This window comes from Elgaria multicarinata, chromosome 14 (assembly GCF_023053635.1).
Source record: "Elgaria multicarinata webbii isolate HBS135686 ecotype San Diego chromosome 14, rElgMul1.1.pri, whole genome shotgun sequence".
Lineage (NCBI taxonomy): Eukaryota > Metazoa > Chordata > Lepidosauria > Squamata > Anguidae > Elgaria > Elgaria multicarinata.
The window spans coordinates 3718699-3743230 of NC_086184.1; the positions used below are offsets into that span (position 1 = coordinate 3718699).

The following is a 24532-nucleotide window of genomic DNA, read 5'->3' on the forward strand; positions in this document are numbered from 1 at the left end:
ATTTTCAAACCATTTTCAAAGTGTTATATCCTGTTTAGTATAGATCTATTATTATTATTATTATTATTATTATTTATTTATATAGCATCATCAATGTACATGGTGCTGTACAGATTACACAGTAAATAGCAAGACCCTGCCGCATAGGCTTACAATCTAACCTGGGTCTGCTGTAAAAGTAGGACTTTTGATCGATTCTAACCTATAATTTTCATATTATGTTTTACTGTTGTATTGTATTTTATAGTTTTAAGCTTTGTTTTGTGAAAAGCCAAGAGAGCTTTGGCTAATGGGCAGTATAGATATATAATAAAGACAATAAATAGGGGTGGTAAAGAGAAAAATCGCCCAGGGCGCTTTTAGTTGCAACATATATATATATAGTCATTTTAATCTTACCCTTTTATAAATATTTTTCTTCCCCAAGGTGGCTTATGATAATGGAAATTAAAATCAAAATAATTAAGCATGGCAGAATCAGGAGGAAGAAATAAAAACTCTTTTGAAAAATACCAAGAGGAAATGCAAGATGCGCCCCCCCCCCCAAATACAACCTTTCACTGAAAAGAGCAACGGTCGCTGAGTGGGACTTTGCCCGCCAATGTCAGGGGGTGGAGGGCATTTGGATCGCGCTATTAGCATATACTTAAGTTAGGGCTTAATACTTTTTAGAAGAGACAAGGAAACTTGAAGCTCTGGAAGTAACATGACAGGGATTGCCGGGAAGAGCTGCATGGGGCACGTTAACTAATGGCCCACATTTATGTTTCTTGAAGATGGAGGTTGGGCAAGTTGTGTGACGCTGGGATTCCATAGGGCAGATCACTGACCGCGTCCTTTGTTTTGCTTTTGCGCTTAGCTTCTACGGGACAGGGCTCATAGCTGGCCACGGCTTCACCAGTCCCGAGCGGACGCCTGGCGTCTTTGTCTTGTTCGATGACGACCGTTTTGGCTTCATCTGGCTGGAGCTGCAGTCATTTAGCCTCTACAGTCGGATCAAGGTCTCCTTCCAGAATGCAGAGGCTCCGTCGCGGGAGGATTTTGATGAAATGCTGAAGAACATTCAGTTACTGACCTCATGATGGTGGCCTCCCAGCAGCCGGAGGAGACAGGAACCCACTTTTCCTGTCTTTGGGGGGACAGGGCACCTGCCCTCGGAGTGAGAGATAGCATGCACTTCTCAATAAGGCCTTTTTACCAAAATGTACTCACACGCTCCTTAGCGCACTAACTATACTTCCCCAGTATGCTATGTATAGTTTGTAATATAGCTCTTTATATTGGGAGGGCAGCTTGCCGAGGCGGCAGCTAGCATGCTTGTGTTTTTCTGTTATTCCACGCCCCCGCCCCCACCCCAGAAAAGGTTGGTGCCTGAGTCGAGACAAACAAATCCAGCGCCTTGCGGAGAGCATAAATAATCGAATGGCCGTTGTGAGAGTGTGAGTGTATATATGAAACTACTGATGGCCACTCCGTGTTCTCTCTCAGCAAACCAGCTGTTCTTCAGGTGCTTCTGTAGCCTCTGGCTTCCTTTCTGAACATGCCCCTCTCACTTTAGAATCATGGCTGCTTTTTGAAATCGCGATCTGCTGCTAACGATCACAAGATCCAAACGTCGTTTATGTCTCCCTTTTGCGCCAAGAAGTTTCCCTTTAAATGCAAACCTGAGAGCAGAGGCTGGCGTGCCTCTTGGGGTTGTCACGTCCCCCTGCGGTGAGGAGGAGGAGGAGGAGAGTGCGAGATAAAAGGGTTCACTAAAAGCACGAACACGGGTTTCTCTTGCTTTCCGGGTCCCTTTGCCTATCCTCATGTTCCACCTGCTGCAACAGGTGGGCAAAGGGTCTGAGGAGCACCTGGGCAGGAGGTGCCACTATGGTTGATGCTTTTCTTTCCCCCACCCCCACCCCCACGCCTCCGAGTTTCTTGTTTGACTTCGATCAGAACTTAGAAACCCTACATGGCCACTACTGCAGGGTTATTTTTAGAGTGGTGATTTTTTTAAAAAATAAAAGTGTTAGCATAACGATGATGATGATGATTGAAGAAAGTCCATTCTGCAGCATAATAGCAACCCTCTCTCACTCTCTTCATTTCCAAAGCTAATCAGCCGTGTGTGCCTCTTGGGCTGTGTAAGAAGTTAGCAGGGCACTCCCCAACCCGCTCCCCTCCCCCCCTCCCTGCTTTCGGGGAGGCTCTCCCTAAAATTCGCTTGTAACACTCAGTCACACGTGTCTAGGAGGAGAAGCAGAACTAGTGCTGACTCACTCTTGGGTACCTTTAAAGAATGCAAAAAGGCATCCTCCCTTCGGGCACGTTCTGGTCCTTCTGGGTCCAAGTTGCCTGTTCTTGGTAGCTGTAACCTTTCTCCCTTTGTGCCATGCGTAGTCACTCTAAGGTACAACCAGTACTCTTGCCCCAATCTGGCATCCTCTGCAAACCTTATTGGAAGCAGCTTGACCCTCATGCAATGCTAAGGTTTGTTCTCTAATCTCCCTTCAGCCAGTCTACTCGAGATCCTTCTTTGCAATAGCTTCCTTTTGAGCAGCTGGAGCTTACAAGTATGGGTCTTACTTGCAGAATCTCTGGGTCCCCCCCCTTTCCTCTTTTGGGGGCCCAAGCCACAATCCCAGATGTGGCAGTGCACCCTAAGGCCTCTCTCTGTCTTTCACCCTCTTCCCCGCTGTTAACTGCTCCTGTTTTGGAAAGTGTCCGTGGGTAACTTGGAGGTACTAGGAGTGTGCAGTCAGTTGTTCCCACACCCAGATAGGGAGAGCCTCACACTGGCTTTAGCCATTCATGATTATGACAAGCTGCCTCTGTACTAAATCAGACCTTTGGGCCATTAAGCCTTATTTGGGCAGAAAAAGGCCTCTCCTGGCCTGTTAACTGAGGTCCTTCTTTGACCGGCAGTGCCAGAGTTTGATCCTGGAATCTTGTGCATGCAAAGCAGATGCTTTACCACTAAGGTGAAGCCAGCTTCCTTATTTATTGCTTTTATTTATGTATGTATGTATTTATTACTAACTTAGCAAAATGCCCATCGTCATGAAAGGTGGGGTGTATGTTGGTGTAGTGTTGGTAGGGGTGGTTTTTTGCCCTCCCTGTCCTGTTCCTCTCCCCAATACTTCTCTTTCCGCTGTAGGAATGAATGCCTCCCATTGACCTGTGAGGAAGAAATTTCAAAATGTGGCTGCCACTGGCACTTTGCAGAAGCAAAACAAAGCAGAGACAGAGCCCTGCCCTCAGATGCTTACAGGCTCCATTTCAGTGGGAAAAGGGAAAGGACATGCGGATGAAAGCGGCAAGAAGCATGGGAAATAGGTGCAAATATAGGTGCCTACATTTAGGTTTGGTTTTGATTATGGGTGAATCCCGGCTCTTGCATTGGCCCTCCTTCCATTGCATGTCCTTTTGAATGCAGTTTTGTCCCCTTTGGGAATGGCAATCCCCTATTCTAAAATAAGGAGCCGTTCCTGTCCCTCGTTGGAGTACAGAAGCTTGAAAGGGCAGCTATTCCTGCAATGATAACGTAGCTGGGGATTCCTTTTGCCTTCCTCTGTGGTCTGTGAAGCATCTTGCATGCTGAAGTTACCAGGATCTGCGTATTCTATCCAGAGTTTTGGGTGGTACCTCTTCTTCAATCTGAGTTATAGGGCTAAATTGGTGGTGAGGTTTACGTGCTAAGGAGTCTGCTTTGGGAAGGTGAACACAGCAATACTTCAAAGCTCTCTTTTCCCTTCCCGCCCTATTAATTGATGAAAAGTTGCGCCTGACAACTTTTCATCCATGGGTGGCCTGTCACACTTCATTTTCTCTCTCTCTCTCTCTCCAAACCAAAGGGTTGTTTCCAAAGTTTTGGTGGAGGTGATGAGGATAAAGCCACAACTGTCAGGGTGGAGACTGTACTGTTTTCTGGGTGTCGGATGAGTGAGCTCCATTTTTACACCTTCCTTTTCCACTTGCTTGTTGTTGCCCGAGGAGCCTTTTCCAATTTCAGATGATAACAATAACAATAAAAAAGATTTTGTGAATTTGAGACTGATTGATGTACTCTGATTCTGTTATCCAAGGACGCTTCCAGGCGGGTGGCTTTTAGCCCTGAAAAATTGTTGGTTTTCCACTGTAAGCTACAAGTGGATTGTAATTGACTTTCTGTGCCATATGCACACATACACAATGTCCTGTCCAAATCAGTGCCCTCAGCGCTACTCTTCTGACTTTTTTTTTAAGGGTCATGCTTTTGACCCAAGTGGTGCAAAAACCCACAGAAGGCACAGAGCATCCCTTAACAAAAACGGCACATTCAGAGCCAAAGTTAGGAGCGCATCATTGTATACACCTCTGTTGTGTTCATTCCTTTCCCCCTTCCTCTCATTCACCTTTTTCCTAAGCTAAAAAGGCCAAACATTATAACCTTTCCTTTTGTGATCATTTTAATTTCCCTTGTCGGTGCCTCTTCCAGCTCTACAATCTCCTTTTGAGCAGACCCTTTGCTGTTCCTTGTAGGCCAGCCTTCCTCAACCTGGGGCGCTCCAGATGTGTTGGACTACAACTCCCAGAATGCCCCAGCCGGGGCATTCTGGGAGATGCAGTCCAACACATCTGGAGCGCCCCAGGTTGAGGAAGGCTGTCGTAGGCCAAAGCACCTCTTCTTTTGCGTCACCCATTGGCCTTTCACCATCATTGCTCACAGGGGCCCCTTTTCTAGCTATCCTCTTGCGGATGTTAACAGCCACCAACCAGGATGCTGCTGCTGCTGCAGACCGATCCTATGCATGCTTACCTGGAAGTAAACCCCACAGTGTTCAATTAGACCTATTCCCTAGTAAGTGTGCATTAAACTTCCATCTAGAGGGCTAATTTCATATATATGTAAATACAAACAAAACTCCCAACAGCTGCTTTCCCGCCCCCCCTCTGGCTTCTAGCAAAAATGGTGACTGGTCTTGCTGATGCTTTCTGATCAGGGATGCTTTAGGGTGGATTCCTGCATTGAGCAGGGGGTTGGACTCAATGGCCTTGTAGGCCCTTTCCAACTCTGCTGTTCTATGATTCTATGACTAATAACCTGCAGCAGGGGGCGCTCTCACAGTGAGAAAGACAGCTCCCCCCCTTCACGCAATTGGTAACCTCCAATCTATTTATAGAAGGAAAACAAAGCTTAGGAACAGGACAGTCTTCCTGCCTGTCTTCATCTGAAGACTGTCCTTTGGCACGCTTGAATATTTCCTCCTCAGGTTGGAGAGGCCCCAGAAGCTGAGGCCAGCAGGGCGAAAATCAGAAGACCCATTCCTGGATATCTTAAATATTAAACCACAAAAACTTGAAGAGCAATATAATTTAAGATAATTTCTGGTGTATAGACATTGCACACAACAGAGTCATAATTAAAGGTTAACCCATGGTCTTTTCTCTCATTTTTGGCATGCTTTGTACTGAAACAAGATGACGATGATAAAAATAATAATATTGCCCCATCTTGCTGAATCTATTTCCTCACAAGGCAACATACAGAGAATAACAAAATGCTACGTCAACGTTTCAAATTCTTAAAATGTTCAAATACCATAAATTTCACATGAACATAACATTAAAAGCAACAGCAGTAGATACATATTTGCAACCCCGGAATGGTAGCAGTGCCAACCTCCGGGGAGGGACGTCTGGCCCGCTCAACCACCACCTCTTTTAGCCTTTTATTTATTCATTATAGCACTTTTATCCCGCCCTTTAGCCAAAAAAGGCTCTCGAGGCGGCTTACAAAAATATTTAAGACATTCCATGCCTACAGGCTTACAATCTTAAAAAAATGACACAAAAGGAAAGGGGATTGGGAGGGAGGAGGAAAAATGTGACTTTCCCTTCAAATGCCCAGCGAAGTAGTAGCAGCTGTATTTATCTGTGGGTGCTTCCTGATTAGGGTGACCATATGAAAAGGAGGACAGGGCTCCTGTATCTTTAACAGCCATGTAGGAAAGGGAATTTCAGCAGGTGTCAATTGAAGAGGGTGAAATTCCCTCTTCATCACAACAGTTAAAGCTGCAGCAGCCCTGCCCTCTTTTGTATCTGGCCACTCTACTATAGCTAGTGTAGCTTTAACTGTTGTGATGAAGAGGGAATTTCACCCTCTTCAATTGACACCTGCTGAAATTCCCTTTCCTACATTACTGTTAAAGATACAGGAGCCCTGTCCTCCTTTTCATATGGTCACCCTATTCCTGATGGACTCCTACGCTTCCAATCAGAATGCTTTGGGCAGGAATTCTGTCTTTTCCTCATGAGTTTTCTGCGCGAAGAAAAAAGACAGAAGTAGCACAGGGAAGCATGAGTGTGTGTGTGTGTGTGTGGAAGGCTACAATGACTGCATGTTTACTGGTAAGTAAATCCCATAGGGCTCAATGAGACTGACTCAAGGAGACACGCATATGATCAGGGCCTTCCTAAAGTAGGGTGACCATATGAAAAGGAAGATAGGGCTCCTGTATCTTTAACAGTTGTATTGAAAAGGGAATTTCAGCAGGTGTCACTTGTATGTATGGAGAACCTGGTGAAATTCCCTCTTCATCACATTTAAAGCTGCAGGAGCCCTGCCCTCTTTTAAATCTGGTCACTCTAGTATAGCTCCTGCAGCTTTAAGTGTGGTGATGAAGAGGGAATTTCACCAGGTTCTCCATATATACAAACGACACCTGCTGAAATTCCCTTTTCTATGCAACTGTTAAAGATACAGGAGCCCTGTCCTCCTTTTCATAGGGTCACCCTACCTAAAGCAACCCCACCTGCATTTAGTCAGTTCTCTCCATCGAGCTCAATGGGGATTGCTCCTGTGTAGCAGCAGGTGCGGCCAGGTGGTGCAGCACATTTCCCCACTCCCTCCCTCCGGCTGTTTTGGATTACAACCCTAGCCAGCATGTCCAACAGTCATGGGTGATGGGAGCTGTGGTCCCAAACCTCTGTTGAGGAAAACTGAAACCAGGTCTTTTGGACTTAAACTAGGGTGACCATATGAAAAGGAGGACAGGGCTCCTGTATCTTTAACAGTTGCATAGAAAAGGGAATTTCAGCAGGTGTCGTTTGTATATATGGAGAACCTGGTGAAATTCCCTCTTCATCACCACACTTAAAGCTGCAGGAGCTATACTAGAGTGACCAGATTTAAAAGAGGGCAGGGCACCTGCAGCTTTAACTGTTGGGATGAAGAGGGAATTTCCCCAGGTACTCCATATATACAAATGACACCTGCAGAAATTCCCTTTTCTGCACAGCTGTTAAAGACACAGGAGCCCTGTCCTCCTTTTCTTACGGTCACCCTACTTAAACTCCCAGAAGCCCCAGCCAGCATGGCGTCTGGTCATGGGTGATGGGAGCTGTAGTCCAAAACACCTGGAGGGCGCCCGGTTGGCGGAGGAGGGCGGCTGCAGGTGGGCTTCAGGAGGAGACGCCATTGGCCTGCGTGGGGCGCGGCCTTCCCGGAGGCGCGGCCGCAGCTGCAGCCAAGCAGCTGCCCGGCCCGGGCCTCCGCCTCCCGGGCTGCCCGGCCCCTCCTCCCCCCTCACGTGGCAGCTGCGGCGCTTCCTCCCCCGGCCGCGGCTCCGAGTCTGCGCCCTGCTGCCCGCTTGGCTGGCTGGAGCAAGAAGGAGAAGGAGCCGGGCCAGGCGCTGCACCAGCTGCAGGTAAGCGGGGAGCTGCCCCTTCCTCAGAGCTCCACGCCGGGGGTTACCCCTTTGCAAAACCAGCTTGCGTGCAGGGCGCCCCTGGGCATGTGCAGAGTGCCTTTCCTTGCGCTGTCTGGACCCGAGGCGTTGGGCTTCCGGCTCAGAGGCTCAAACCTTGGGATCCAAACGACAGAATGGGAGAGGGGGGTGGGAGCGGGGAGGCACCGAGGGAGTCGGTTGCCCCTCTGCAAGAAGCCCTGCCCCTCTCCTCCCATTCATGCGGGAGGGGGACGGGTTGCTTGTATCCCTTCCTGATGGGTTTCTCGGGGAAGCTCAGCTGCCGGGATTTATGCTTCGCTTACCACCCCCACCCCCACCCCTGATAAGGAGCTGTCTACCGTCTCCCTTGAAATGGCTGGGTGGCCACAAACGGGAGCGCATCTAAGCATGTATAGAGTGCGTTTCCTTACCTGCAAGTGGAGTCTTTCGAATGGAGCGGTTGCCCGCCTTAGATCGGTTTGGTCAGAATCCTGGGTCTTGTAGAAACTTCCCCGAACTAGCATAAACCCGTTTGTCTCGGACAATTGCTTTTTCTTAGTGTGCAGGTTTGGCGGTATAGAAATGTAATAAATAAATAAATAAATAATAGGGATGGGGGGAGAGAAAAATACAGCAATACCTGTATAGGTGTGCAAAATACATGGACAACTGTTAAAATAGCATTCAGCTAATATGGTCATTTCCTTTCAGTGTGGAATAATTAAGCAAATTTGCAAGATGGTAGCTGAAAGGCCGCTATCTGCTTGCCCAGAGGCTTAGTAAGGGCAGCAGGTCAGGTGCAGTAGTACGAGCGCACCTTCTCATTGGTTCTGTGCTTGCAGGCTAACAAAGTTCCTGAGCATGAGCAGTCTATGTGAGTAGTGAGAGCTTTGAATTTCAGTAGTACTTGCTCGTAACAAAACCCACACTTCTTAAATCTCTTTGAATTCTGTGTGTGTGTATGCATATTGTGATCCTAGCATAGTAATAATTGCTGGAGCTCTTCTGGTGCCAGTTGGTTACTGTGGCTTCAGGTGTTGAGTTATTATTATTTCAGATATAACCCTGGTACAACCTTATGAATGCTCCTTTTGAAAACTTAGGGTGCGATCCTATGTTTAGACATTTTAAAAAGTTCTACAACTCGCAGCACGCCTGGCTGGGAAACCCTGGGAGTTGTAGGACTTTTTTTCTGTCTAAACATGCATAGAATTGAACCCTTATTCTTTTTCTTTTTCTTTCTTACGCTTTGCAACTGTCCAAAGATAGAAATCCTTTGTGCAGCATACAAATAAATTTAAAACCATAAAATGCAAGATAAAAAAATCTCTCTCTCCGCGGCCTTGTTGTGGCTTTGTTCTCTTGTTCACCTTTCACTCCTGATTACTCTTAATAAGTGCAAATTGCCTTTGATCCTGTAAGATCCTTTATCTGCTATGGCTGTTGTTTGAGTTGGCTGGCAGTAGGATTTAAGGAGGGGGGAAATGGATCCTAGATGTGTCAGCTTGTATGCAGAACAGAAATACATTTTCATTTCTGTTTTAACCAAGCTGTGACTTGCTTGCATTTGGGCATTGATTAGATAAGCCATTGAAAATAAGTGCTGTGTACATTTTTTTTTTTTAATGAATAAAAAACTGTGGGCTGAGTTATTCCCACTGAGGAGGGGCATAGGGTGTCTGTAAACTTTTCCTGGGAGATCTGGTTATGCAAGTCTTTTTGCAAGAGGCCCCCGGTCATGTGGAACAGCTGAGACTTTTGCTGTGCAGGGTGGAGAGAAGATGGGATGAAGACCCTCGCTTACATGGAAGAATAAAATGTGATTTCTTAGCGATGGGACTTTTTTTCTTTTGCATGGTGTAAAAAGGCAAGGAGAAAGGCATGGGTCTTGGGAACAAAACATGCGTTACTTTAAATTCACATGTAGCAGCTGTCTATTTTTCATTCATTTTTACTCTAGAGTAGGTGCTGGGGCCCCTTATCCAGATCAGGACTCTAGCATGGGGAGAAGGGGGCTTTTAAGATCTGGATTGGGGCCCCGTGAGCTGACTGTATAGTACAAATGGGGGGAAACTCATAGCTGCTCTATATGGATATAAAGTAATGTCTATTTCATAGAATCATAGAATAGCAGAGTTGGAAGGGGCCTACAAGACCATCGAGTCCAACCCCCTGCTCAATGCAGGAATCCACCCTAAAGCGTCCCTGGCAGATGGTTGTCCAGCTGCCTCTTGAAGGCCTCTAGTGTGGGAGAGCCCACAACCTCCCTAGGTCACTGGTTCCATTGTTGTACTGCTCTAACAGGAAGTTTTTCCTGATGTCCAGCCGGAACCTGGCTTCGTGTAACTTGAGCCGATTATTCCATGTCCTGCACTCTGGGAGGATCGAGAAGAGATCCTGGCCCTCCTCTGTGTGACAACCTTTTACGTATTTGAAGAGGGCTATCATGTCTCCCCGCAATCTTCTCTTCTCCAGGCCAAACATGCCCGGTTCTTTCAGTCTCTCTTCATAGGGCTTTGTTTCCAGACCCCTGATCATCCTGGTTGCACTCCTCTGAACACGCTCCAGCTTGTCTGCGTCCTTCTTGAATTGTGGAGCCCAGAACTGGACGCAATACTCTAGGTGAGGCCTAACCAGGGCCAAATAGAGAGGAACCAGTACCTCACGTGATTTGGAAGCTATACTTCTATGAGTGCAGCCCAAAATAGCATTTGCCTTTCTTGCAGCCGTACCGCACTGTTGGCTCCTATTCAGCTTGCGATCTACAACAATTCCAAGATCCTTCTCATTTGTAGTATTGCTGAGCCAAGTATCCCCCATCTTGTAACTGTGCCTTTGGTTTCTATTTCCTAAATGTAGAACTTGGCATTTATCCCTATTAAAGTTCATTCTGTTTTCAGCCCAGCACTCCAGCCTATCAAGATCCCTTTGAAGTTTGTTTCTGTCTTCCAGGGTATTAGCTATCCCACCCAATTTTGTGTCATCTGCAGATTTGATAAGTGGTAAATTTTAGACCTTGATGCTGTGATTATCAGAGGTCCATGCTATGGTGCAGTTTCAGGCTCTTTTCTCCAATCCATTTTCTGAGCTTATCTTGATGCTTATGCACGCTGGAGCCTTTTCCGCACTGCTTGATTTGGGATAATTGCATCCACTTGTATTTGCTCATGTGAATCAGATTGCAGCCTACAGAAATGCTCAATTATGAATATACTGCTGTGGGTTTTGTTAATGACATCGTGCTTCCTTTGCCTTTTGATGCTTGAAGCAAAGGTAGATGAAGCTGACGCACCCCATCCTCACCTGGTAGTGGCTGAATCCAGTTCCATTGTGTGCGTTGTGAATTTTTTGTACGTTTTCCTCTGCTGACATGTTTTAATCTACAAGGCATCAATCTGTCCAGGAGGCTTAGAAAGCAGGAAAAAAGAGCCCCCCAGTAGCAGCCAGGGGGCTTCCAAATCTAATGATTTCCAAGCTCATCTCAGTTGATCACTTTGTGGTTAGCTCTGGCAGCTCCTTACATTTTTCTCCTTCTCTTATAATATTAGAACCCAATGGGGTCATGTCCCATGAAGCTGATAGGTGCGAGATTCAGGACAGATAAAAGGAAGGACTTCTTCACGCAGCACATAGTTAAACTATGGAACTCACTACCACAAGATGTAGTGATGGCCACCAATTTGGATGGCTTTAAAAGGGGGCTGGATAAATTCCTCGAGGAGAAGTCTATCAAATGCTGCCAGTCCTGATGGCTATGTGCTACTCCAGTACCAGAGACAGTATGCTTACGTAGTAGTTTCTCGGGAACATGGGCAGGAGGGTACTGTTGCACCGTGTCCTGCTTGTGGGTCCCTGGTCAACAGATGGTTGGCCACTGTGTGAATAGAATGCTGGACTAGATGGACGCTTGGTCTGATCCAGCCTCAGGACACTTTCTTTTCTTTTTCTTTTCTTTTCTTCTTCTTATTTTTATTTAACAACACATAATAAATCATATACATACATAACAATAACATTCATCTTCATTTCTTAGCTATACATTCTACTTCTTAAACTAACTCACATTAATGAGTTAGCATGCTCAGAGGAGGGCAACCACGATGATCAGGGCTCTGGAAACAAAGCCCTATGAAGAGAGACTGAAAGAACTGGGCATGATTAGCCTGGAGAAGAGAAGATTGAGGGGAGACATGAGAGCGCTCTTCAAGTACTTAAAAGGTTGTCACACAAAGGAGGGCCAGGATCTCTTCTCGATCCTCCCAGAGTGCAGGACACGGAATAACGGGCTCAAGTTAAAGGAAGCCTGATTCCGGCTGGACATCAGGAAAAACTTCCTGACTCTTAGAGCAGTGTGACAATGGAATCAGTTACCTAGGGAGGTTGTGGGCTCTCCCACACTGGAGGCCTTCAAGAGGCAGCTGGACAACCATCTGTCAGGGATGCTTTAGGGTGGATTCCTGCATGGAGCAGGGGGTTGGACTCGATGGCCTTGTAGGCCCCTTCCAACTCTACTGTTCTATGATTCTATGAGTGCCCCCCACCCTCGAGATCTTATTCTACTTTCCAAAATTGCATTGAGTCTTCTGGAGATGTTCTTCCTCTCCCTTTTGACAATACATGTTCTAGGAACAATTTCCATATCTCTTCAAAATAATTTTTTTTTGTTATTCCCCTCCTAAATCTAATATCACATGTTAATTTATCATTTATAGCACTATCCCATATTTCTTTATACCAATCTTCTATATCATATATATCCTGCTATATCCTGCTATGCTGTCAGGACTAAAATGCTTTAGAGAATTCTCTACTCTCAACCAAATTACAATTCTGATAACACTTCAGGGGAAGCCATGTTAAACTAGTATCACTCTGATACAAGTGTGTAGTGTCTCTATACCAGAACCAGGTCCTGGGACCAAAGCCAACTCCTGGGGTCCCAACCTAGTCCTTTAACGCTCCCCAGAAGTCCCCTTTCCCTCGACCACCAGTGATTTGGTGGTCCCTGTATTCCCCCGCCCCCATTTTCAAGTATTTTATTTAAGAACTACAAGGTATCAATTATATATCAACAAAATCAGCACAGGCAGGCTGTTTTACATTATTCATCACAGATTCTATACATATTTTAGAATCCTTGTCTCTCATCATACTCTTACTATATACATTTTAAGCCCTGTTACCGACACAAAATAATCACTTTTCAATTATTAACCTGGCAGGTTATTACAACTTTCCAGAAATAGGACTCTGCATTCTGGTTTGCAGACCCTGCAGTAATGTATGTAATGAAGGGGAGTCATGTTTCAAATAATATTTTCTTGGCTTTTGTGCAGCTTTTCTCCATTCTAAAAAGTTGAAATGTCTCAGGAGAGGCTGAGTTTCTGTCAGTAAGAGCTTTAAGATAAAATATACTGGTGGGTGGTTTTTTTGGTTTTGGATTTTTGCCATGGAGTGCAAGCCAGGGGCAGTTTTCATCTCGGGATGAAAATGGATCCACTGTTTGCTTGTTTATCTGTATTGTGCCTTTCCTCCAAGGAGCCCAAGGTGGTGTACGAGATATTCCACTTCCTCTCCATTTTATCCTCACAACAACTCTGTGAGGTAGATTAGGCTGAGACTCAGTGACTGGCCCAAAGTCACCCAATGAGCTTCGTGGCAGAGTGGGGACTAGAACCCAAGTCTCCCCAGACCAACACTCTACCAGTGCACCATACGGGGCACGTGAAAACCTCACAGATGGTGCCCGTGACTGGCAGTTCTTTTGTTGTGTGGTCTCATCGAATAGTAGAGTAGGAAAGGGCCTCTTAAGGCCATCGAGTCCAACCCCCTGTTCAATGTAGGAACCCACCTTTTAGCACACCTGACAGATGGCTGTCCAGCTGCCTCTTGAAGGCCTCTAGGGTGGGAGAGCCCACAACCTCCCTAGGTAACTGACTCCATTGTCGTACTGTTCTAACAGTCAGGAAGTTTTTCCTGATGTCCAGCCGGAACCAGGCTTCCTGTAATTTGAGCCCATTAGTCTGTGTCCTGCACTCTGGGAGGATCGAGAAGAGATCCTGGCCCTCTTCTGTGTGACAACCTTTTAAGTATTTGAGGGTGCTATCAAGTCTCCTCTCAATCTTCTCTTCTCCAGGCTAAACAGGCCCAGTTGTTTCAGCCTCTCTTCATTGGGCTTTGTTTCCAGACCCCTGATCATCCTCGTTGCCCTCCTCTGAACCCCTCCCAACTTGTCTGTGTTGCCTCCAGGCAACAGAAATGAGAGGCGAGGTGTTCCGAGGTTCCTCTCTCTGAACACAAAATAACCCTTCTCCTCCTGTGCTCCCCCCCCTCCCCGGTTTTAGCAGAACTGCCAGCCAGCTTAGATCGGAATGATAACACAATTCATCCTATCAGATTGGTTTACAAATCTGGAAGGACGTGTACTTTGGGAGAAGGCTTGGAGCTTCCTCCAGACCATTCCACTTCTTGTTCTGTTCTTGGGTCAGGGCCATTTCCAAATATGCAGTCCAAAAGAATGTAGCATCTTCCTGAGGCATGGAAGCAAAGAGCTTTCATGGATGCTTAGGGACCCAGGAGGCTCTGAGTGGAAGCTTTAGTTCAGTGGTTCCCAAACTTTTTCAGGTAACCGCCTCCTTGGTTCCACAAACTCATGCCCAGTGCCCCCTACCCTACCCTATAAAAATCATTATTCAGAATAGCGGTTTTCAGCGACCCACTAAGGAAGATAATAATAAAATTCAAAACAGTAACAATTAATTGAATATTTATTCAAAATCTGAAGTACCCGCCACAGGCTTGCCGAGGGAGGGAGGGAAAAGAGAGCGAACGCCTCTGTTTTGCAGCCGGCGTGGCGGGGCACACCAAGCAGGGCATGTCTCTTCATTAGTGTTTTGGTGCTTTTGAAACATTTCAATTCACCGTTAAAAGGACTCTTCTTAAACGGTATTAATACATGTGTGGATTCTTCCCCTATATGGCTTGGGACCAAACTACCTTCTCCCATAAAAATGTCCCTAGGTTTTAAGACCTGGAGAGGCACTTCTCGGAAAAGACCACCTCAAGCGTCCCCCTGCTGCCCCCTTGCCTTTTAGTGCCCCCCTGCCCCCCCCTTGCCTCTTAACGCCCCCTATGCAATCCCACTGCCCCCAAGGGGGCAGTACTGCCCACTTTGGGAACCACTGCTCTAGAACCTACTTTTACATCCAAGACAGGAAAGGGGTTCACTGCTGCAGGCATCGCTGGCACTATCTGTTTTGCTACCTTTGCTTTTTTTTAGGAGCTGGCATCAGATTTTTTTTTAGATGCTAAATTAATTCCACTCAGGCTGACGGTAAGCTTGGGACAGACAAAAAGATGCACGTCTTCATGCAAAGGGTAATTAGCTTATGGAATTTGCACATGACGTGGTGATGGCCATTAGTGCAAACGGCTTCAAGAGAGGATTAGACAGATGCATGGGAAATATGTTCTGCGGTCATTATTCCAGATGTTTGGGGCCAGGGTGGATTTGATTTAAATCAATTTGATTTAAATCATGATTTACCGTATTTCTTCGATTGTGAGACGCCATCGATTGTAAGATGCACATTAATTTTAGTATCACCAACAGAAAAAAAGCTTTGATTCTAAGATTCTACGACGCAGCCCGTTTTTAGAGAAGTTTACATGGGGGGAAAAGTGCGTCTTAGAATCGAAGAAATACGGTAAATCATGATTTAAATCACTACTCAGAAAGACTCGATTTAATCATGTGACTCCCCCCCCCCCCAAAGTGCACTGTTCCTTGCTATATTTTACACAACTCAGCGTTACCAAAGATTCATTCTTGCTGGTATAATCTTAATATTTACAACCAGATGAAGGTTTTATTTTTAGAATAGGAACTTTTCAGATTAGTTTTACAGTTATATATATAAAAAATACTGATTTGGTTATACTATTAGAAACACATCATAGATAAATAAGGAAATTTCTGCTAGTTGTTCGTATTTATTTATTTATTTTATTTATTTATTTGTTACATTTATATACCGCCCCACAGCCGAAGCTCTCTGGGTGGTTTACAAAAATTAAAAACAGTAAACATTAAAAGTATACAAAATTTGAAAACATAAAAACAACAGTATAAAAACAGTATCCATTTAAAAACAACAGTTCGGGGGGGGGGGCGTTAAAAAACAAACTTAGCGTTGTTAAATGCCTGGGAGAAGAGAAAAGTCTTGACCTGGCGCCGAAAAGATAATAATGTTGGTGCCAGGTGAGCCTCATTGGGGAGATCATTCCACAGTCGGGGGGCCACCACTGAAAAGGCCCTCTCCCTTGTTGCCATCCTCCGAGCTTCCCTCGGAGGAGGACCTTAGATGTTGAGCACAGTGTACAGGGAGGTTCATGTTGGGAGAGGCGTTCCATCAGGTATTGCGGTCCCAAGCCATGTAGGGCTTTATAGGTTAAAACCAGCACCTTGAATTGGGCTCGGAAACATATAGGCAGCCAACGCAAGCGGGCCAGAATCGGTGTTATATGCTCAGACCTCCCTGTTCCAGCTATCAATCTGGCCGCCGCATTCTGCAAAAGCTGCAGCTTCCGAACCATCTTCAAAGGCTGCTCCAAGTAGAGGGCATTGCAGTAATCTAATTTGGAGATTACCAGAGTATGGACAACTGAAGCTAGGTTATCCCTGTCCAGATAGGGGTGCAGCTGGGCCACTAACCGGGGTTGGTAGAAAGCACTCCGTGCCACCGAGGCCACCTGTATTCAGGAAGGCAGTTCTCTCACTAATCCTGCCTGGAGACAGTTTCCTAGGTGTTGGCATAAAAATAAAAAAAACCCGCACCTGTGATTTCCCTCCATCTCTGCTTTTAACGTCTGTTATATACTTGCTGTATATAAACTTTAGTGAGGTATTTGTTTCATTTTCAACATCCTTGAGCAATGTGCCATAAAAGTAAATAAGAAGTTATATAAGTGGAGGCAGATGTGACCTGTTACTTTCTCTCCCTTGGAATCTGACGCCATGCTGGTTAATAGTACCTTGTGGCCTTCTACCCAACACCCCCTCAAATGTTTTATTAAAGCTACCTATGTAGGTGACCTTCACAATATCATGCAGCAGTGAGTTCCACCGCTCACTTGCATCGTGCCTGGGGGGGAAATGGTTTTGCCTTGTTAGCTTAAAATCTGCTGCAAACTATTTTCATGGGGATATTGCAGTGTTGAAGAGGCTGATTTAATTGTGTCAGCTTCACTGGATTGATTGATTGATTGCATTTTTATACCGCCCAATAGCCAAAGCTATTGGATTTGAAAGAGAATTTCAAGGACTTATGTGCCTGCCTACCTTTTTCTGTTTAAACAGTGTAGGCCCAATAAAAAAAGAGAGATAGACTCTCATGTTGAAGAGTAGAAAAGTTTTTAATCTCTTTGTCCAAATGTCTCTACTGTTTAAAAATATGTATTTTTTTTAAAAAAAAACTGTTTGAAAAAGGGGCTCAACGTTTCGGATCTATCGATCCTTCCTCAGGAGTTACAAACAGATTAAGAAATCCTGAGGAAGGATCGATAGATCTGAAACGTTGAGCCCCTTTTTCAAACAGTTTTTTAAAAATACATATTTTTAAACAGTAGAGACATTTGGACAACGAGATTAAAAACTTTTCTACTCTTCAACACGAGAGTCTATCTTTTTTATTGGTTCTACGTAGTGTTTTTCCCTCATTATTTTGACGATTAAACAGTATAGGCAACAACTTTAAAATAACCTCACATATTTGTGAAGCAGACGGGAGAGAGGGAAGTTGTAATACACAACCGTGCAATGTTACGATGAGCAAACAAGCTGTATTCTGCTTTTGTTAGCCTTGTCACTCAAGAGGAGGAAGAAGGAAGGACATTTACGAGATCTTAAGGCAAGGAGACTGCGCTGAAGGAATGCTGTTTTGTCCCTCTGCTACTTTAACAGGTAGGTTTGGTGAATCATGCATTGTGTGAAATCAGACACGGTAAGCTCATGTCAGAAGGACATTCCCAAAAAAAGAGAGAGAGAGAGAGATCTTGCTGAAATGACATCCAGTGCATTGCTGAGTTAAAAGTCTTGAGCAATATTGCTTCCTCATCCTTTTCATTAAATTGAGTACTTATAAAATCAAGTAACTTGATTTCCCCAGGGCGTGATCTGAAGGCAGGTGATGAAGTTAAACCAGTCCCAGGATGGGAGATTGCTTGGCTAACCCTTGTATGCGACCTTGAGTTCCATCATGAACGGCCAGTTGGGAAGGCGGGGCCCTAATGGAAGGGGGTGTGGCAATTTGGGGACGCCCAGCAGGCCATATTGGCCCATGGCCTTGACGTTCAACACCCCTGGGGGTAACCCTTTGCTACTCAGCTCCTGGGCTGTGAGTGTAGATACTAGCCCTGTGGTTAAGCTTGTTAACACGCTCTTCACTTTGCAAACATGCTGCAAGGATTCAGCATTGTCCTTGACGTCCTTCCAACTGTTTTGGATTATGCTCCTTCTGTGTATGATTTTCCCCCCCCTTCTTCATCCTGTGACGACACAGCTGACAAAAGCCACCCATCTGCTTAATTCTCTTCCACCGCAGGGAAGGGGAATATTTTAAAGTGTTTGTTATCCATCTTCTAACCAATTACATTAAACTCTTAAGACCACGGTGCTGGAATGATTAAGTTGTGGGCTTTAAAAAATCTTTTTGGAATGATGATGTAGGCATCAGAATAGCATCACATCACGCTTTCCCCCTTTTCATTCCGTTTTCACTCCTTCCTGTCTCTTGCCACTGGTCCAGATGTTAGCCTAGTTACTGAACTGTCCAATGGCTATGGGATGCGTTGCTGCAGTTTTGTCATCGGTTTGCTTGAGATGGAACTGGAGAAAACTAGGGCAGCCCGCAGGGCGCCAGAGGGCAGAGTTAACAGCTGGAACAAGGCTCGGATTTGAAGCTGGCGCTGCTGCAAGCTAGCTGCCACTCTCAGACAGCGGCAAACTCTGTTGCAGGCGTTTGTGTAGGATTTCGCCTCGTGACCGGAATCTGCGGCATTGTAAAGCAGAAGCATGGATTTAAAATAGGCCAAAAAAAGTAATGGAAGGAAGAAAAACCATCCCTGCCACGAAGACCGGCCTCTCTCCTTTAGCTTTCTCACTCCTGGTGTCAAAACCCAACCTGAATTAGAAGCTTCTGCGCAAGATTTAATTCCACCCAACTAATTAATGTAATGCTCTTTTGCTCTTGGAATGTGAAACCACGGCTTGCTTTTGTAGTTAAGGTCGCTGAATGTCAAAGGGAAGCAAAAGTCCCTTGTTGTTCTGTTAGATAAATTTCCCAAAGCTTGAGTTGCCCAAGGCGGCAAGATAGGGGGGTGGGGGGGAACACCTTTCTTTCTAGCCTGCAGTCCCATAAGTGACTTGGAATGTGTTCTGTTCCAGTGGCTGTTTTGGGAGCTGCAGCTGGTGCAGACTGCATTGCGCTGTCCTCTGCATGAGCTCTGGATGCAAGGGACGCTCCCGATTGTGCAAGGATGCGGTGCCAACTGAGTCTTTAACGATGATGCATTTTCGCGGGTGCTTTCTTGTTCAGTTTCAAACGTCGTTCCTCTACTGGACAGCTCAGGCCTGGGATAGGCTCAAAAAGCAAAATACGTCAGCTCAGCTTTGTGCGTGCAAAATGAAGTGTTTTGATCAGTCAGCACTGGCAATGGGCTGGTGACGTAGCTGTTGGGTGATGATAAGACACTGAGTACACTTTCAGAATCAATCTTGGTGTAATACTTTTTGTTTAGGCCAACACAAGGATTGCAAAAAAATAATAATATGTGTAAGCTTTAGAGATTCCCAGATCTTGAATTAATTCAAATTAGTGAATGCATTTTAAAAACTAAATAATCCCTATGGCCCCTTAAGTATGAAGGCAGAGTATTAGGTGTCTAGATTTCTCAGCCTTGGCTCTATGGTAGGGACAGATGGACGGACAGACAGACATGGCATCTTTTATTATTATAGGTGAGAGGGACATGTGGTATCAATTGAACACTGGCTTAAGGTGCATTCAGCAACCTTAACATGTCTTTGTTGTGGGACTTTAATCAATCCAAAGGTCAGAACCTTTGCCCAAACTGGAATAAATTACTGTTGCGCGCACACACACACACCGCTTTCCCTCTTAAAAATTGTCTAGTTATGTCGACAGAGAAAAATGTTGCTGGCTGTGAGGTGAGAGTACTGATTTATTAAGCAACCAAGCAAGGTGAATTGGAGGTGTGGGAGGGAGGGGCTGCAAGTTCCTTATGTTGGTCCTATTGTTTCGGTGATTGGATTCTCAATTATTCGTGCCACCTCAAAGCAGATGTGTAAACATTGCAAAGAAATCTTGGATAAGACGGGACTTCCTTTGCCGCCTGTTGAAACCGCGCAAAGCGATGGTGACAGTTCCTTTATATTAGGGGTAAATGATTCAGGTCCAGGTTTGTTTTGATGGTTTCAAATTTCTGAATAGGAAGAAACATGGGCATCCAGCCATCCACCTGCTTTATAGTTACTTATTCCGTTTAAAGCCTTTTTCATAGAGCTGGGGCAGAGGTAACAGAACAGTGGTGGCCAAAATTGTGGACACTTTTTGAAACTTCAATGTTTTGCAACTTTGCATGCTTATAGAAAATGTTCTGTTTCACGAAATTCAAGTGTTTATATATCAATTGAAAGAGAATTCAATGCTGAATTCAATACAAAAAAACCAGAATGCAAATATCCGCAGTACAAAAAAGGTTATGCTTACTTTAGTCTAAAAGCAAACACAGGTGTGATTGAGTGAAGAAGCGGATTGGAATTGCAAACCCGACTGGCCAATCACAGTCCTTGTTCTGGGGACCAATCACACGGCAGTAGCTGCGATACATCCTGTTTCAAGTTGGGGAAAGTCAGTTTTGCTGTTTCTTCTGTAACTGAAGCGCAATTGGCGATGGTGTGAATATTTGAAGTATTTCTCAAATTAAAAGTGTGCGTACGTACATCATCAATAGAGCGACGGCACCAAAGAAAATAGTTATTTGGACACCCAGGAAAAGAAGCAGGATTGTTGTATTACGTGAATTAGGTCTTTCAGTTGATATATAAACATTTGAACTTCGTGAAACAGAACATTTTCTATAAGCATGCAAAGTTGCAAAACATGAACCTTTCAAAAAGTGTCCACAATTTTGCCCACCACTGCATGTTAAATAACACCCCTCCCCTGCAGTTTATTGATCAAGCTGTATCTTGTAGTGTCCCTCCCCACTTCTCTCCAACTACCAAAAGTCACCTTCAATAAAAGGTCCTGCATGCGTTGCTTCTGGAACATGCACAGGCTCATACTTTGGGAAATCTCCAAAGGAAAACAGTTTAATAGCTGAAAGGCAGCTACTGAAAACAACTTACTTTATTCCCTTGTAGTCCCAGCAGTGGCCTGGTTCAACCATAAAGCTTAGCCACAGTATGGATTGTTGAAGTCCTGTTTGCTGTTGTGTCTGAACCCATCCTCGCAAACAAATCACCAACTCTCATCAGCCCAGGTCAGCATAACCAATGGTCAGGAAGGTGTAGGCTAAAACATCTGGATGGTGAAAGCTGGTGAAGATAGTGTACGAAAGCCAACCTTCCTGGTCCGTCTTAAAGGTCGGGATACAGCATAGTGGGTTGGGTATTCTAAGCCAAGGGTAGTTTAGACAGAGTTACATAGCTATTGCCAGAAGCTTAGATTGAGCACAGGAGACAATATAGAATCATGCAGACCTGGTGTCTCCTGGTTGTCGTGAACCATATGGCCTTCAGTAAAATTGCTGCAGCACTTTACATCAGCTAAAGATGCTTGTTTGTTTGTTCAGTTATTGAAAAGAGAAGTATTTAGAGCAGCCCTGTAGATAATTACAGTAGCCCAGTCATGGGAGAATACTTCTACCTCCCAAGACAGACTCAGTGACCCAGTTCACGCAATCACTGTGTTTAAAGAAGCCACGACGGCTTATTTAAGCCACGGTGTGTACCGGGTACGATTTGCATAATCACCCACGCAAGCATAGTTTATCATGTCGTCTGAATCCAGGCGGCATGGGTTATTTGAAGGGGAAACAGCCCTTAAATAACCCATGTGCGGTTCTTGAACAAAGGAACTTCAGGGAGAGGTTGCGGGACAAAATTGCTGACCTATAATTCATCAAGTGATTCACGGCTTATCTCTTGTGGTTTGATCAGGGACAAACGTATGAGCTTACATCAGATAAATGTTGATCTTTAAAGTGCCGCAGGACTCCTCCTTGTCACTAGTGCTCTACTTTTTAAAAAAAAATCCTCTGCCCTCCCTTTGAAATTGAGCAAACTTTGTGTTTTTACCTCTTTTCTGTCTGTTTTGAAATAACTGTTTCCCTTTTGCTTCTTTTATAGTAATTGTTTTTAAAACACGTTTTTTATGTTGTAAGCTGCCCATAGATTTTTTTTTCTTATACGGTGGCATATGGATAATGTTAATTTGTTTAAATAAGTGAACAAAGGTGTGAATGATTTAATCATTATCTGAGAGAAAAAAAGTGGTTAACCTTTTGTGGTTCAACTTTGCACTCCAGGGAAGGCATGAAGTCCCACAGAATTTTGCATCCTTTAAATCAGCCTTCCTCAACCTGGGGCGCTCCAGATGTGTTGGACTACAACTCCCAGAATGCCCCAGCCAGCTGGCTGGGGCATTCTGGGAGTTGTAGTCCAACACATCTGGAGCGCCCCAGGTTGAGGAAGGCTGATTTAAATACACCTCCTCTCGCTTCTCTGGTTCCTAGCTATCGCTAGGCAATCATGTCAGGCAGGCCTGGGAAATTGCGCAGACAGCTTGTGGTATAGCATCAAAGGGAGGAGAATGATTTACCACCATGTCTTTTCTGAGGCCTATTAAGTCAAGATAAGTTGGCGCTCTGCTCTGTGGGTGTTGCAGTTTATCATTTCGAACCATACACACCTGGTTCTATGGAGCGTTTGTTGCTTCCACACGTTGGGAGCGTGGTTGTGCCCGGATATGCACTCTTCTCTCTCTGGAGAATGCTTTGGGGAGGTGAAACTTCCCCCCCCCTTTTCTCTTCTGGCCTCAAATGTATTTATTTGACATTCTTATAACCGGCCCTTCCTGCAAAAAGCACACAGAGTGGAGTGCAATGTTAATGAAGCAAGGTCCAGTAAAAGAAGAGGCGAATCCTACTATTGCAAGTAAACAGTGTAAAATACGACAAGAATGACCTGACCTGAAAACCCTCAAACCCACAAGTCAAGTGCCAAAGGCTTTTGTAAATAAGTAATAAAAAGAAAAAAGTATTCACAATGGAAGCTTAATCGCACTTCTCCCGGGAGGGAGATTCGCTAATAGGGCATTCTCAGTGTTCCCTGTTCCCCCCCCTCATCTTGCATCTCCACCTTCACTTCATTTATGAGGTGGGTGGGACTATGAACTGGGCATCTCCTGCAAATTGAAGGGCCCCGGTTGGCTGGTAATGGGGCAGGCACTCTCTCAGGTATCTGGGTCCCTAATCGTTAAGGGCGTTATAAGCTAAAAGAGAAAGGAAAGGAACCTCTCGTGCAAGCACTGAGTCATTACTGACTCTTGGAGGGATGCCAGCTTTCGCTGACGTTTTCTTGGCAGGCCTTATAGTGGGGTGGTTTGCCGTTGCCTTCCCCAGTCATGGCTACCTTTCCCCCAGCTAACTGGGTACTCATTTTACCGACCTCGGGAGGATGGAAGGCTGAGTCGACCCGAGCCAGCTGCCTGAAACCAGCTTCCGCTGGGATCGAACTCAGGCCGTGGGGAGAGTTTCAGCTGCAGAAACTGCTGCTTTACCGCTCTGCACCGGTAGCTCAGAGGCAGGAGAGGTGCAATATGACTCCTCTTAGCTGCTCCTGCTAGCAATCTGGCTGCCGTGTTCCGCACCAGCTTCTGGTCCGTCTTCAAGGGGAGCCCCATGTGGAGGGCATTGCAGTAATCTATCTGAGAAGTTACCAGAGCATGGGCAGCTATGGCCACATTATTTTGAATCAGGAAAGGCTGTAGCTGGAAGACCAGACAGTCTGTGGAACAGTGTCCCTTGCCTCTGCAGACACTTGGACCGCCAGCGACTCATTGATGAGCTGTTATTCTGCCCTGTCTCCTGAACAAACGAAGCCAGAGGGTTGAATGCAAGGATTGCTGTGCTGGATCACAGCCGTCAGCCAGATGCTTCCAGGAAGCCCACGGCCAAGAAAATCCTCGTTTGGTCCGCGTCTAGCCATTGCCTGTTGATAGATCCTGTCCTGCTGCTGTCGCCACCACTTCTTCTCGGGTCACTGTTGCATAGATATTCTCTTCTGCTGGCCTCTTGCCCTTCTGGGTCAGACCAAGGGTCCATCTCATCCAGCGTTCTGTTCACACGGTGCCCCCCCCCCGGCTGTGTTTGTTTCACGGCTGGAAATTAAAACAAACGAGGCTCTTGCCCTTCCCCTGGAATGCACAGTTCTCCGTTTCTGCATTCTGTTTCTCCAAATGCCCCACTGCGCTGGGAACGTGTCGCCCGTGAGTGTATCCGGAGGGTGTTCTGCTGCTGTTCTGTGATGCATGCCACACTTGAAGCAAGACAGACCCAGGGAGGACGGCTTCAGTTACGTGCTGTGTAGCTGACGTTCAATACCTTCCAGCTCAGTGAGTTCTGCATCTCTCTCATCAATCCAAGCGCACGGCTGCCTTGCCTGAGTGACAGGCCTTTTGAGGTGTGCATGCAGGAAGGGTATTTGCTGGGCAGTCTCGTATATCTCCTTCTGTGGCTAGAATGATGATAAAGAG

At 45.5% G+C, this 24532-nt stretch overlaps 2 protein-coding genes across 6 annotated transcripts in view; both read left to right on the plus strand.

Annotated features, from left to right (window-relative positions):
- FBXO31 (F-box protein 31) overlaps positions 1–4036 on the plus strand; it is a 28176-nt gene extending 24140 nt beyond the window's left edge. For both annotated transcript variants that reach the window (XM_063141239.1, XM_063141240.1), the window contains one exon: positions 860–4036. In XM_063141239.1, the coding sequence (XP_062997309.1) occupies positions 860–1082 (223 nt within the window). In that variant the 3' untranslated portion in view covers positions 1083–4036. The remainder of the gene's footprint in view (positions 1–859) is intronic.
- Positions 4037–7604: 3568 nt separating this feature from the next.
- KIAA0513 (KIAA0513 ortholog) overlaps positions 7605–24532 on the plus strand; it is a 58786-nt gene continuing 41858 nt past the window's right edge. For 3 of the 4 annotated variants that reach the window (XM_063141301.1, XM_063141304.1, XM_063141303.1), the window contains exons 1-2: positions 7605–7673; positions 17553–17655. The gene's annotated coding sequence lies outside the window, so the exon portion shown is untranslated. The remainder of the gene's footprint in view (positions 7674–17552; positions 17656–24532) is intronic. The other variant, XM_063141302.1, reaches the window with a different exon arrangement.